This window comes from Mustela nivalis, assembly GCF_964662115.1.
Source record: "Mustela nivalis genome assembly, chromosome: 5".
In the NCBI taxonomy this organism is placed as follows: Eukaryota; Metazoa; Chordata; class Mammalia; order Carnivora; family Mustelidae; genus Mustela; species Mustela nivalis.
The window spans coordinates 53,005,654-53,020,841 of record NC_139024.1 but is presented as its reverse complement, the minus strand read 5'-3'; the positions used below and the strand labels follow the sequence as shown (position 1 = coordinate 53,020,841).

At 39.1% G+C, this 15,188-nt stretch overlaps 1 protein-coding gene across 3 annotated transcripts in view; it reads right to left on the bottom strand.

Annotated features, from left to right (window-relative positions):
* Window positions 1-359: 359 nt before the first annotated feature.
* The window catches only part of KATNA1 (katanin catalytic subunit A1), a 36,857-nt gene continuing 22,028 nt past the window's right edge, over window positions 360-15,188 (bottom strand). For all 3 annotated transcript variants that reach the window (XM_082730288.1, XM_082730290.1, XM_082730289.1), the window contains 7 exons: window positions 9,119-9,240; window positions 7,585-7,690; window positions 6,547-6,705; window positions 3,321-3,447; window positions 2,689-2,823; window positions 2,040-2,166; window positions 360-721 (listed from right to left, as the gene is read on the bottom strand). In XM_082730288.1, the coding sequence (XP_082586414.1) occupies window positions 523-721; window positions 2,040-2,166; window positions 2,689-2,823; window positions 3,321-3,447; window positions 6,547-6,705; window positions 7,585-7,690; window positions 9,119-9,240 (975 nt within the window). In that variant the 3' untranslated portion in view covers window positions 360-522. The remainder of the gene's footprint in view (window positions 722-2,039; window positions 2,167-2,688; window positions 2,824-3,320; window positions 3,448-6,546; window positions 6,706-7,584; window positions 7,691-9,118; window positions 9,241-15,188) is intronic.

The window sequence follows — 15,188 nt, the reverse complement described above, 5'->3', positions numbered from 1 at the left end:
ATATATTTTTATTTTTCTAAGTGCATTATAAAATGAAAGGTCTTTAAAGCTCTCCCAGGAAGGGGAGGGAAGCTACTGTAACCCCAAGCAGGAAGGCACACCAGAGCCGTGTGGTTTGTGCATCAACTGGCTGCTTCTGTAAAAACGTTCAGGAATTTTCAGTTAGCTACTGGCATCCAAGGTGCTAGAGCCAGTCTTACTCCCTAGAAGGAATAGCAGCTGGACAATGGAAGAGAAGATGCTGTATTTGGAAGTGCACGTAAAGACACTTTTCCAAGCTAAGTAATCGCCCCTGTGCTGCAACACAACGTGGTCTGTGAAAGAGAAAATCGGGTAATGCTAAAGTAAAACACATGTGCTTGCAGCTTTAAAAAATTGCCTTTATTCACAATCATACTTTTTTTTTTTAAGTCTTACCATTATCAAAGTTTAAAAAAATATAGCACTCAGTGCAATGAAATACTACATTTAATTATTAATCAAACACTTAAGGCAGGTTTCTCACAGTTTACATGTGAGAATTTAGCATGATCCAAACTCAAATATCCACTTCTCATATCTTTCAATGTCTGCAGCAGAAACGGACTTAGAGACCTTTTTTAAAGCCATTTCAAAGTCCTCCATAGTTGTAGGCATGTGCATTTCCTCTCTTGAAAGATTTCTGATCTCTTCTGGCGTCAAACCTTCAATGCGCCTTCTCATTGCCATCAAAGATGCATCCCTAGGTTTTAAATTTAAAACAAAGTGTTATTTTGATTGAATAAAATCAAACAAAATCTTTTTTCTGTGAAAAGAAAATCTTTTTTTCTTTTGAACAGAAAATCTTTTCAGTAAGTGGTATTTTGTAATTACCCACTATACACACTTAGTACTGCATAGACTCTTATCAGAATATAAGGCCTGTTCTGAGATATTTTTTAGCTGTTAAATATTCCATGATGAATTAAGGATATTAATAAATTTAAATAACTGAAACTGAGTAGGAAGCCAAGAAAAAGTAAAAGGGTGTAATAAAGAAGCTAGCAATTGGGGCGCCTGGGTGGCTCAGTGGGTTAAGCCTCTGCCTTCAGCTCAGGTCATGATCTCAGGGTCCTGGGACTGAGCCCCGCATTGGGCTCTCTGCTCAGCAGGGAGCTAGCTTTCCCCCTCTCTCTCTGCCTACATGTGATCTGTCAAATAAATAAATAAAGTCTTAAAAAAAAAAAAAAAGCTAGCAATTGAATTTCATTTTATGTATCCAATAAAAGAAAGAATAAACATCAGAGAGACAGGAGAGAATCAGATGGCTGAAAAACTATTTTCTATACGGGTTGAAAAAACTAAATGGTCAAGTTAGCGTGTTTCAGTTTTCCCTTCTTTATTAGTTTTGTCTTGTTTTTTGGTGTTTTTTTGTTTTTAAAGAAGAAACTTTAGACTCAAGGACCTCTCCTTTCATCAAGTTTCAGCTTTAATAACAGCCACCATTTATGCAAAGGGACAGCACCCTACAGCTGCCTTCCATCCACACGTTCTCACCGATGCTCACAACAAGCCCGTGTGGTATACTTTACAGTGAGTACCTTGCTGATAAACATATGGACTAATAAGACAAAACCTACTTCAATCAACTGGATTAGAGACTGTCTTTTTTCTTTTTTACTCCTGTTCCTGTCATATTTAAGACACCTGCACTGAAAAAAATGGGATTTTACTCCCCTGGGGTATGCCCAATCCATTTCACACTTCTTAGGAAAAATACTGAAGAAGTACACCAACATTTTTTTAATCCAAGAAAATTACTCATTTTCTGTATTATACCAATTGTTCTAACATTAGCTTCCTGAACTTGTAGCTTTCAAAAGCACTGCAGACTATTCAATGACATGCAAGATACCCAAATTCTTACCAGCACCTTACCACAAACTTAATCCCAAACTCTTGTCTCTCACTAGAAATTCTAATGTGGGTTTTTATTCTTCACCCATTTTATTAATTCAGCATAAAAACTTCATAACAAAAGTTTATACCCACATACCCTATGCTTTCAAAATAATTCATACCTGCACACATTGGTAATGTCTGCACCTGAATAACCTTCCATATTTTCTGCTATGCTTGCAAGGTCAACATCATCGGCCAATTCCAGTTCACGTAGACTTATTCGTAACAGCTCCTCCCTGCCTTTTGCTAATGATGGAAACAAATTTAAAAATGTAAGCCTTCAACATAAATATATTGTTATTTTTTCTCAAATCTACTTTGTATGAGAAGTTGTTTTCCAATTCTTAGAGCTCATTTGCTTAAAAATTTAAGATTTAAAATCTTAATTTAAAATTTAAAATTTTCTGGTAGCAGGTGGCTCAGTCAGCTGAGTGTCTGCCTTCAGCTCAGATCACAGTCTTGGGGTCCTGGGACTGAGCCCCACACTGGACTCCCTGCTTGGCAGGGAATCTGCTTCTCCCTCTGCCTCTCCCCTGGCTTGTGCACTCGCTTGCTCTCTCTGTCTCAAATAAAATTTTTTTTTTTTTTTTTAATTTTCTGGTACCAAGGCTTTCAGAAAAAAAAATTTCTGGTACCAGTTAATATAAGGAAAGACAATCTACATTTGTCTCTTTAAAGGAAATTAAATTAATTACTACCAAATTTTAAAATCTCTAAGCAACCTAAGAGTTAACATGAGCGTTCAGACAAGATTCAAATACAGATAACCTGATGGTAATGGAATATAGATTCTTTTTTCAAGACGTCGTCTTAATGCTTCATCAATATCCCAGGGAAAATTAGTAGCTGCCAGAACCATAACCATTTTGGAAGGGTCATCATTTTCAGAAGCACCTCCAACACCTAAAAAAAGGGAGAAGATAATGTAAAAAGACAGGAAGTCAGAGTATAGAAAATAAAGCTCAACTATTTAAAGATCATCACATATTTAGCACTAAATTGCAAGGTAGTGTAACTGTTAAGCCTCCCTAAGACTTCTAAAGCGAAATGGTACATATATGAATTTGTGGCCCAAGAAAAATGTTTTAATATGCAAAAAGTAGGACGCAAAATATTTAATCAAAAGACCTGCCCAGTTTAACTACATACCAATTTCTTGAAAGTTTTCAAAAACATACATATCCCTCAGGCAAATTTATTTACATTTATTTCAATTTCATGCTGAAAATAAGAAATCCGAGCATATGCCCATGAGTGCTCTGTGAACAGCCATTATTTCTGGCATGTCCCCACAGTACCGTCGATCTCCAGGACCTCCTTGCCAGCCCTCTCTGGTCGGCAGGAGCTGTGTGGCTTAGCCCTAGGAGTAGAGCTTGGTCAACGCACAGACATACACATACCATCCATCTGAACCAGCAGCTCGGCTTTCACCCGTCTGCTTGCTTCGTGCTCTTCAGAAGTCCCTCTGCGACTACAAATAGAATCAATCTCATCGATAAATATGGTGGCTGGAGAGTAAAATCGAGCCTAAATAAAGAAACCATGTAACATCAGGTCTTTATATCATTTAAAAAATAATCAGCAACAATTAGAAAAGAGCCCAGGAGCCCACCACACCACACATCTCTCTCTCGTCCCAGCACTGGGAGAAGATAAACTGGAGCAGCTAAAAGACAGCTTTGAATGGAAACTCATCCTAGACTTCAATTTGATATGGCAGTACTTTAATATTCATAAGTGATATAAATACAGAATTACCTAATTTGCTACAACAAGTCAACAGTGGTGGGAAAACATTTACAGATAGTGGTAAGTGTTCTACAGTTCTAGAAAAAAGTTGGTTACCAAGAATCAGTACCTTAAATAAAATCATAGATTCCTTCTAAGAAATCCTAATTAAATTGCCATTTTTCTTTTGACAATACATTAATTATAGTAACTAAAGTTCATAATCATTTTTAAAGATTTATTTTATAGTGAGAGAGCACGAGTGAGGGGAGGGACAGAGGGCGAAAGGAGGACAGCGAGGGAGAGAACAGACTCCCTCTGAGCCTGGAGCCCAGCGTGGGGCTCCATCTCACAACTCTTGAGTTCATGACCTGAGCCAAAATCGAGAGTCGATGCCTAACTGAATGAACCACCCAAGCCCCTCCATAGTTATTATTATTATTTTTTTAAAGATTTTATTTATTTATTTGACAGAGAGAGATCAAAAGTAGGCAGAGAAACAGGCAGAGGGAGAGGAGGAAGCAGGCTCCCTGCTGAGCAGAGAGCCCGATGTGGGGCTCGATCCCAGGACCCTGGGATCATGACCTGAGCCGAAGGCAGAGGCTTTAACCCACTGAGCCACCCAGGCGCCCCCATAGTTATTATTTTTAAACGAAATATCCAATGAGGGCTAATTTCTCAGAGATTACCATAAAGATAATAAAAACAAGGCTTAAGGCACTGATGGCTATCAGAGCCACCACACAAAATCAAAGCCAACCCAGAGGTAAACAGGCAAAGGTCAAAAAGACATCCCCCAAAACATCTAAATTGTTAGATCCTGCTAGGCCTAAAAAGCTAAAGTAGATTCTGAAAATTCCTAACTGCATGATCCAATATATTATTCTTTTGGTTTAAACTCATTTGAATAGGTTTCTGGTACTTGAAAATGAAAGTTCTTGACAATCAACAAAAATTACACCATTAAGTTTTGGTTATGTGTTTGCTACCATGTCATGAGAAAAATCCTGGAAAGATTTGTATTTAAGTGGCATTTTTAAAAATACAGGCCTTGAAAAAGAGAAAAGAAAAGAACAAAAAAAGAACACTTGAAATATGTTTGCTTTGAGAGATTCAGGGCAGTGGGGCTGGGTCCTGGGGGAGAGGCAAGTCATCTACAGAGCAGACAAAAAAAAAGATATGAGAGGCAGTACTCTTCACTCCAGGAAAGAGTCCATATGATGAACAGGGGGGGAAAAATTAAACCAGTTTTAATTTGAGTTTTAAATATGAGCCCTAATCAGAAGTCCCAAAGGCAGAAGCTCCAAACTGGCCAGTGACTCAGCCCCACTACTCAGCAGCAGGCAACTCAAAGTAGCAGATTCCAGAGAAGCAGGCACTTACTTAAAAATGGTTAACATCAGGGAAGCCAGTAAAAAATAAGCTGTTTGATAACCCTTCATAACCCTCACTACAAAAAATAATGTAAATTGGGATTTTTTAAGAGGCTTCCCGGCACAGAAAAAAAATGGCTTTTTTTTAATATAAACTCTCCATTAGAAAATATATCAAATAATCCTGAAACAGAACTGCTACTACCGATTAGCCCCTATGATTCAGGCTCTACAGTAAGCAATTCACAGGCATTAGCTCATTGCGCCATCCGAACATTACAGAGGCAGCTCCTGTGTTACAGTCATCCTCTTACAGATAAACTGAGGAGCAGCAAAGGAATTTGCCCAGAGTTAGCCAGCTAGGAAAGAGATGACACAGGTGGGATCTGAAGCCGGGCCACTGTACCCTACAGACTCCAAACTTAGCTGTTCATTCTATTTACGTTTTAGAATTTTTTTAAAGGCTGCGTATTCTGGAATCCTGGCAATGTAATTCTCCTTCCCCTGAAGCAAAGGGCAAACTAATTTTTCAAACTCATCTAAGAGGCTCTCCACTACTACAGTATAAGCTACAGATTCCCCTACTACAGTATAAATATCTGATAAACTATTAAGAACCTGTTGGAATTTGCATCCTGCCATATGAATTACCAAACTTGAAGGAGAATATGGGAATTCAAACAGGGAGAAACCTTTACAGAAAATGGATAACCTTAAATCTTAAGTGTTTTCATTTACTTGTTTTGTTTTATTCTGAGTCTAGGAAGTATGATCTAGTGTCATATTAACACAGTCCTCTAAGGGGTTGTCCCCAGTGAAGTCTTTAAAGTTAAGCATGCAAGTTCCTGTCCATATAATAAGCATAACTCTGTCCTGATACATGTAACTACACTATTTCTTAAATGAGGCAAGACTGAAATACTCAGTGAAGCTTAACAGAGTCAGAAGTCTAAAAAGCTGTTGAATTTAATCCACTCTACTATGAACTTGTTAAATTATAATTCCTTCTACTGATACTCAGATTAGTGGGAGCTGAAGAAGGGAAAAAAAGAAACTCAAATAAGAAAAGGAGGAACAATCCAAAGTCTGGATCATTAAACTTTAAGGTATTTAGCATAGTTAATAGACTGCAGAGATCTAACTTCCATAACGACTTGATTTTCACCATCTCATGTTACTGTTACAACACTGCACTTATCATACAACACTGCACTTATCATATTATAAATAAGCCTACTGATTTAAAAAACAATAATTTCAAACGCCTAGAATAGATTAGGAAGGCAGATCCCATAATGTGAGCATGTCCATAAGCCAACAGAGATGGCTCTTCCTCTGGAGTAAAGGAGACACAGAAAAACTCCAGTTACTCGTGTGATTCGTGGGTTCTAGCTTTGAGGGCAGGGGAATCACACTCTGGGCACAGTATCATCCAGCCCAGCTATTCTACACACTGGAGATAGTTACGACTCACTTCCATCCCTTTTAGAGGTAAGGAATCATTAGAGCAGTCTCAAACATTCACCATTTCGAAGAGAAGACGAACAAGCTTCTCAGACTCCCCTCTGTATTTGGAAGTCAGAGTTGACGAAGACACATTGAAGAACGTTGTCTTGCATTCCGTAGCTACTGCCTTAGCAAGGAGGGTCTTTCCTGTGCCAGGTGGGCCAACCATCAACACTCCCTGTCGGGGAAAATAATAATGTAACTGAAAGATTTACCTGCCACTGTTCTAATTCACAAGAATTCCATTACTAAGAATTAATTTTCAACTAACATAAAATATTAAGAAAAATAAAAATAAGCAAAAGGATACTTTATCACCAAGTTATTTTTTTTCATTACAAAAGGTAACTACATTATTAAAAATGTGGAACTCAAATGAGAAAAATACAATGTTATAATACTGACATTGTAATAATTACACCCTAACACAGGTACCAATAGTATTTGGATACATTTCCTGCTAGTCTTTAGATCAAACAAACTGGTTTTTTGTTGTTGTTGTTGTTACATAGTTGTACTCAAAGAATGTCCAGAATTTTGTAGCTTGCTTATCATTTAATATTTCAAGAATTTTTAATAAGTACAGAGTTAGCCATGACCACATTTTCTATGTCCAATAAAGTTTTTTTCAGTCTCTTTTCAGGTCAACTCATGACTTTTTAAAAAAGTATCCATTCAATACAGACAGATAGGTGTCAATTTCTTAAGGACAACAGCAAGAAGTAGAGGATACAAGTTCTGTAGCAGATACACCCAATGGAGTAGTTCTGCATTAGGCAACTTGTTCATATTTGCAAATATGAGCTCATTCTAAATCAACTTTCCAAAGATCACACTGTACCTATTTCTTACTCTAGGAACCTTGCAATAGCTTTTGGTCTAAACAAAATATGGAGTTACATATCATTTACTTCAAAATTTTCCTTAAAAAATAAATAAATAAAATTTGCCTTACTTATTCTTTCCCCTCACTTCCCTGAATAAGATAAATACTGGTTTTCTACAGCAAAGTACTTGCCGTTCACTTTGACAACACTATTAACAGTAATAAACTTACTTTCCATGGTCTCCTAATGCCCTTAAAGAATTCTGGCATCCACATTGGTAACACCACAGCTTCCTTCAGCAACTTTTTAGCTTCTACTAAATCAGCGATATCATCCCTGAAAGAGGATATATTTTATCAACACCCTCTTAGATCACATATTTAGCTGTAGGCACTCTTGAAAAACACAGAAGCACCGTTTTCCACAGCTGCCAGACTGCGAAGCCCCGTGCCTGGCACAAGTGAACTCGCACACAGGGAGGAGGCCTGCCACACCAGCCAGAACACGTGCAGCACAACCTGAATCTTCAATTCCTGGCAATAATGATTTCCAACTTGGTGAATGACACCACTGGTCTACAGGCCCACTCTTAAATATTTATTATGCCATCTCATTTTAAATTCCTGCCCTGTGATGCTCATTTTCATAAACTCCATGATTTAGAAACAATGAGCCCATTAAAAAGGGGGGGGTGTTAAACAGTTAACCGTCTGCCTTTAGCTCAGGGTCCTGGGATCCAGCCCCACATCGGGCTCTCAGCTCAGTGGGAAGCCTGCTTCTCCCTCTCCCACTCCCCCTGCTTGTGATCCTTCTCTCGCTGTGTCTCTGTCAAATAAATAAGTAAAATCTTTTTTAAAAAGTAAGAATAAAAAGGGTGTAAAGCAGAGATAAGGCTCCAATATTACTGCTTTGCCCCCACCCCTATTAAAATGTAGACACCAAGGATAAAGAGTATCACAGAGACTACTATGAAGTTACCACCAACCACCAGAAAACTCTTACTGCTACTACTATTACTGGTACATGTGGCATTTTCATGAAAATACATGTTTACTATATAAATACCAAATATCAAAAAATATTTTAAAAATGTCCCCAAAGTCATACCTAAAAATCATTAAGATTTTAATGAAAAATACATAGCAGAATGTACCTAATTTTGTGGGAAAGAGGGCCTTTTATTTCTTTTAATTTAATTTTTTTTGAAAGGGAGCTTTTAGAACTGTGTGATAATTACATTTCTTTGATTAGATACAGTAAGTCAAGCTGAGAACCACTGCTCAAAGTCACAGAAAATAAAAGCAGCATGCATGGGATAAACCTATAGATAACAAGCAACAGTGGGGCATCTGGTTGGCTCAGTTGCTAGAGCACTGCAACTCCTGATCTGCGTAGGGGTTGAGTTTAAGTCCCACTTGGGCACAGAGCTTACATAGGAACAAAAAAACAAAAGCAAACAACACACATGCCTAAGAATCCGTGCCATTTCAGCATCAGAGGATGTCCCAAAAAGAAGAGATGTCTGTGATATAAATTATGAGATTTTTTTATTTAATAGAAACGTATTTATCGTTTGTTATTTTATTAAATAAAGATCTCAGACAAAAATCTGGTATGGCCGGAACCACTGGGCTTACATTGCAGGCACTCTCACTCCAGCCTCAAGGGCTGATGATCTTCAGTGCACTTAATGAAAGTAATGGTTCCCTTTACTTTTCCGAAAAGCATTATCAGCACCAGTTATTTTGCTGTGCTATAACTTACCATCGAACATTGGGATTCTGAGAAATTATATCTCTTTCCAAAGCTTCCACTAAGTCCTTATCATATCCGGTACTATCAAATTTACTTGTCTCTGGTTCAGTAACTGCAGCAGGTGATTTGTTCTACATTGGGAGAAGAACATAAGAACTTCTGATTGACTCAAAAATGATACTCAGAAACAAAGACTGGACTCCAGTGATATTTTTAAAAGAGCTATTATAATAGTACAAGTAACAAGAGAATCCAAGACTATTAAGTCATCCTCTACACCAACATCAGTTTCATACTCAATTTTTACTTTTACATTAAAAGTATGATGAAAGGGGACGCCTGGGTGGCTCAGTTGGTTAAGCGGCTGCCTTTGGCTCAGGTCATGATCCCAGCATCCTGGGATCAAGTCCTACATCGGGCTCCTTGCTTGGCGGGAAGCCTGCTTCTCCCTCTGCCTCTGCTGCCACTCTGCCTGCCTGTGCTCTCTCTCTCTTTCTCTCTCTCTCTCTGGCAAATAAATAAATAAAATCTTTTTTTTTAAATATTTTATTTATTTATTTGCCAGAGAGAGATCACAAGCAGGCAGAGAGGCAGGCAGAGAGAGAGAGAAGGAAGCAGGCTCCCGGCCGAGCAGAGAGCCCGACGCAGGGCTTGATCCCAGGACCCTGAGATCATGACCTGAGCCGAAGGCAGCGACTCAACCCACCGAGCCACCCAGGCGCCCCTAAATAAATAAAATCTTAAAAAAAAAAAAAATAAAAGTATGGGGCTGCCTGGGTGGCTCAGTGGGTTAAGCCTCTGCCTTCACCTCAGGTCATGATCTCAGGGTCCTGGGATCGAGTCCTGCGTCGGGCTCTCTGCTAAGCAGAGAGCCTGCTTCCTCCTCCCTCCCTCTCTCTCTCTCTCTCTGCTTGCCTCTCTGCCTACTTGTGATCTCTCTCTGTCAAATAAATAAAATCTTAAAAAAAAAAAAAGTATGATGACAGTGTTCAAGAAAAACAAAAATAATATGCATATGAATTGGTGAAAATCAAAAAAGTCAACACTAAGATGAACTGTTAAAGACAGATGGCTTATGTAGTTAAGATTACAGCTCGCTTTTTTTTTTTTTTTAAGATTTTATTTATTTCTTTGGCAGAGACAGATCACAAGTAGGCAGAGAGGCAGGCAGAGAGAGAGGGGGAAGCAGGCTCCCTGCCGAGCAGAGAGCCCAACACGGGGCTCGATTCCAGGACCCTGAGATCATGACCTGAGCCGAAGGCAGAGGCTTTAACCCACTGAGCCACCCAGGCGCCCATTGCTTTTTTTTTTTTTTAAGATGTAATTTATTTATTTGAGAGCGAGAATGAGCTTGTGCATGTGAGCTGGGCGGGAAGCAGAGGGAAAGGCAAAAAATCTCAAGCAAACTCCATGCTGAGTGCGAAGCCCCAGGTAAGTCTCCATCTCACAATCCTGAGGTCACGACTAGAGCCAAAACCAAAAGTTGGATGCTAGACAGACTGAGCCACACAGGTGCCCCATCGATGGCTCACTCTTAACCACCTGCTTGGCCTTCATCAATGCTCCTACAACTTTGCTTTCCTCTGTTCCCACCCTGCTCCAAGACAGACACCATCCCCAGGAGCGATCCCTGCCTACCCTCCACAACTGCAGCCCACAGGGCCCCAGCTCCTAGGCTATGTACCGAAGTACTCCAGGGCACAATGGCAAGCTCACAGAGTGCTGCAAGATATTTTACATTTTTTAGTGAAACCCAGCATTTTCTGTTGAACTCTGCGTGAAATACCAGCTCCCTCTCTGTCTCTAGATTAAAACTGCTACATTCCTTTCAGTGATGCCATATTTTTGTCAGGCTGGGTTTCTGGCAGTTTCTGTGATAAGAGAAATAGTGGGAGAAAATCAAGGTGAAAGAGGAATTAGAGTGAAATATCCACTCTGCCTCTGAAGTCTGAGAAACTGAGCAGCACCCAAAGTTACCTGAACTGAACTTTGCACCGGTGTATGGGTATTATTTTTGTCCTTGAGGGGCTGTGAAAACATCAGAGACACTCATGAATTTTTTAAGACAAGAAAATTTATGATGCGCTGCCTTACTGTGAACAGTCATTTACTTGGTCTTGTACAAGAATTCTTACCCTGTCTCATTAACATTGTTTTGCCCATATGTGCTTTCTCTGTCAGCAGTGCTATTTAAAGTCAGTATTAACATCTAAGCTTAACCAATATTTATATATTCAAAGGTCTTAACACTAGATGGTCAAAAAAGTGTCTTACAATACACATATTCACTATCCAATACAAACATACAAAATTCAAGGAAGGTATTGTGCAGTCTTTAGAAGGCTGGGGCTAGGGGCGCCTGGGTGGCTCAGTGGGTTAAGCCGCTGCCTTCGATTCAGGTCATGATCTCAGGGTCCTGGGATCAAGCCCCACATCGGGCTCTCTGCTCAGCAGGTAGCCTGCTTCCCTTCCTCTCTCTCTGCCCGCCTCTCTGCCTACTTGTGATCTCTCACTGTCAAATAAATAAATAAAATATTAAAAAAAAAAAAAAAAAAAGGCTGGTGCTCCTGGCTGGCTCAGACAGAAAAGCATGAGACTCTTGATCTCAGGGTTGTGAGTTCAAGCCCCACGTTGGGTACAGACATCACTAAAACAATAAAATAAAATAAACTTTAAAAAACAAATAAATAAGGGGCACTTGGGTGGCTCAGTTGGTTAAGCATCTGCCTTCGGCTCAGGTCATGATCCCAGGGGCTCACTGCTTGGTGAGGAGCCTGCTTCCCCCTTCCCCTCTGCCAGCCACTTTTGCCTACTTGTTCTCTCTCTCTCTCAAATAAATAAATTTTTAAAAAACATAAAGTAAAATAAAAAATTACAAAATAAAGAAAAGAGAAGATGGTTATCTTTTAGGATTTATGCAGTTGCTGTTCATTCACAAATATTTACCAAGAACTCATTCTGTGCTAGCGGCTGTGGGGGACAGAAAGAAGACACTGTCCTTGATTACTGGGAACTCACACTGTGAGCCTAGGAAGACACAGATAGAAAAGCACTTTCTAGTTGTTTTCTTTCCTCCCACAGAACACAGTGCTGGTGGGATGTCTGCAGACAAAGCAAAAATGAATTTAAGCTAGGCAGAAAGGAGAAACAAATAATAGGTCACCAAAGGGAGATATGGAATTTGAAGTGCTGATGTTTTTGATAGGATTTTATTTAATTAGCTGAAATAGTACAGTTTCCTTTAAGCACATTATTGATTTAATAACTTGCTCTGAGTAAAAATGCTACAAATTACTAGCAGGTGAAAGGGAGCAGGAGAGGGGCTAAAAAGAACACAGTGTTCTTTCTGATGCTTAAATAAAACTGAAGATGAACCAGTTACCCAGGATTTAAATACCCAGGTTTAAAACCAGTTATTATGGGACGCCTGGGTGGCTCAGTTGGTTAAGCCGCTGCCTTCAGCTCAGGTCATGTTCCCAGGATCCTGGGATCGAGTCCCACATCGGGCTCCTTGCTAGGCAGGGAGCCTGCTTCTCTAGCTGCCTCTGCCTGACACTCTGTCTGCTTGTGTGTACTCTCTCTCTCTGACAACTAAATAAAAAATCTTAAAAAAAAAAAAAATAAAAACCAGTTATTATAAAAGCTGGCAACATTATACACACAAAATCCAAATCCACTATCTCAATTAAAATAATTTAAAGTGACAGCTAGACTTTAACTCACAGGAAAACAGAGTGCTATGGAGAACTAAAAATCCTGGCATTAGACATTTAACAAAGACAGGACTTTGAAAAGTATAGAGAAAGGAAGGCCAACCAGGGAATCTATACAAGGTGGTGCACCTTCTAGGTTTTCTTTCTCTTTCATAAATCCGGACTCAAGGTCAAAGAAGCCAAAAACCCAGAAACGCCATGGGCACACAAAAATCCAACAAAAGCTTGCTCTCTATAGCCAGAGGACCAAGAAAGAAGGAGGCTAGCAAGACGGAACTTCCAGACAACACTCTAGTCAAAAGCACCTCAGGAAAGGCTGGATCCCAGACCTAGCCAGGCAAGCAAAAGCCAGGTAGAGAGCCTAGGCTTCCACCCTTGGAAAGCTGGAATGAGGTACTCTACACCTCCATTAGGGTATAACAGAGGCCAATTAGGGAGCTGGAATTTTCATCCCTGCCAATCAATGACAGGACTCCCACTCAGTAAGCAGAGATTACAGAGGAAGTGTGTGACCCACCCGGAAGTAACGGGGCACCGGGGTGATGTTAGAGGAAGACCTGCAGACTTAAGACAAGGTCACTCCCACCACAATGTTACTGGAGTTCACATGGACAACTTCCGTCACGGCTCAGTGGTAATGGAAGACCCTTTCCCCCATTCAGGTGTCAACAGAGACTGGGTGGGACTTCTACTTTCATCTGATTGTGACCCCTCCCCCCATTTCCCTGATACAGCAGTGTCAGAAAAAGTCAGGTAAAACAGTAGGTGTAAATAACACCTACAATCTCATAACATAATATGAAAATGTCCAGGTTGCAATCTAAAATCACTTGTTATACCAAGAACTGCAAAAGATCTCAAACTTAACGAAAAGACAATCAACACATGCCAAGATAGAATTTCCTGACAGATTTGAAAACCACCATGAATTTAAAATGCTTCAAATGAGCAATTATGAGCAAATCTGAAACAAACCAACAAAACAGAAAACTTCAGAAAGAAATAGAAGACCCCAAATTAATCCATTGAGAGTAATAAGCAAAACAACACTTTGCCTATAGGGAAAAACTATTCAAATGAGAGAAATTTCTCCTCAGTAAAGGAGCCAGAAAGAGTTGGCACAAAACTGTTCAAGAAAAAGAACTGTTAATACAGAATCCTCTACCCAGCCTTCAGGGAATGGAAGGGTAATCAAAACATTCTTAGATGAAGGAAAAATAAGAGAATTTGTTGCCAAAAGACCAACCCTAAAAAACAAACAAACAAACAAACAAACGGTTAAAAGTTGTTCTCTAAACAGAAAAGAAACAATGTAAAAAAGACCCTTGGAAGGATGAAAGGACACAGTAAGTAAATATAGGGGTAAGTAAAACAGGCCTTCTTTCTCCTTTTGAGTTTTCTAATTTATTTAACAGTTGAAGCAAAACTTTAACACTGTGTGATGAGGCTAGATCTAAATGAGGGAGAGGAAATATTTAAAAACAATTATAATTGGGAGAGGATAAAGGGATATAAAGAGAAATAAGATTTCTATACTTTATTCAAAGTGGTAAAATGACAGTATCAATCAGCCAGTACAAGTTTTGTACACGTGATATCTAGATTAACCACTGAAAAAGCTAACACAAAGGGATATACTCAAAACCATTATGGAATATCAAAATGTAATTCTAAAAAATATTCAAGTAACCCCCATGAAAAGGCCAGAAAAAGAACACAGAATAAAAAACAAAACAAAAACCACATCAGAAAACCAAAAATAAAACAGCAGACTTGAAATCCAACATAACAAAATACATTAATCATAAATGGCCTATACACACCAACTAAAAGAAATAAGTGGAATAAATTAAAAACATGACTCAAGTATCTGCAATCATCAAGAAACTTGTCCAAATACAAAGATACAGGTAGGGTGAATGTAAAAGAATGGAAAAAGGTTTAACGTGCAAACATTAATCAAAGAAAAATAGGCATGGCTATATTAATATCAGACAAAGTCAATTTCAAAGAAAAAACCAAAGCCAAAAACCAAAACACAACACCTTCCAGAGACAGAGAGGTATATTACATAATGATCAACAAGTGACTCCACCTAGAAAACAAAGCAATCCTAAATGTGAACGCACCGAATAACAAAGCCACAATATATGAAGCAAAAGCCCAGAGAAGTGAACAAATTGGCAAACCTTTACAAATAGCTGGAGATGTCAACAACTCATCTCTCAACAACTGACAGAACAACCAGAAAGAAGATCAGCAAGGATACAGAAAAACTGAACAGCACCATCATCCAGCAGAATCTAACTGATATTAACACAAAGTTCCACCCAACAAGGGCAAAATACACATTATTTTCAAGTACT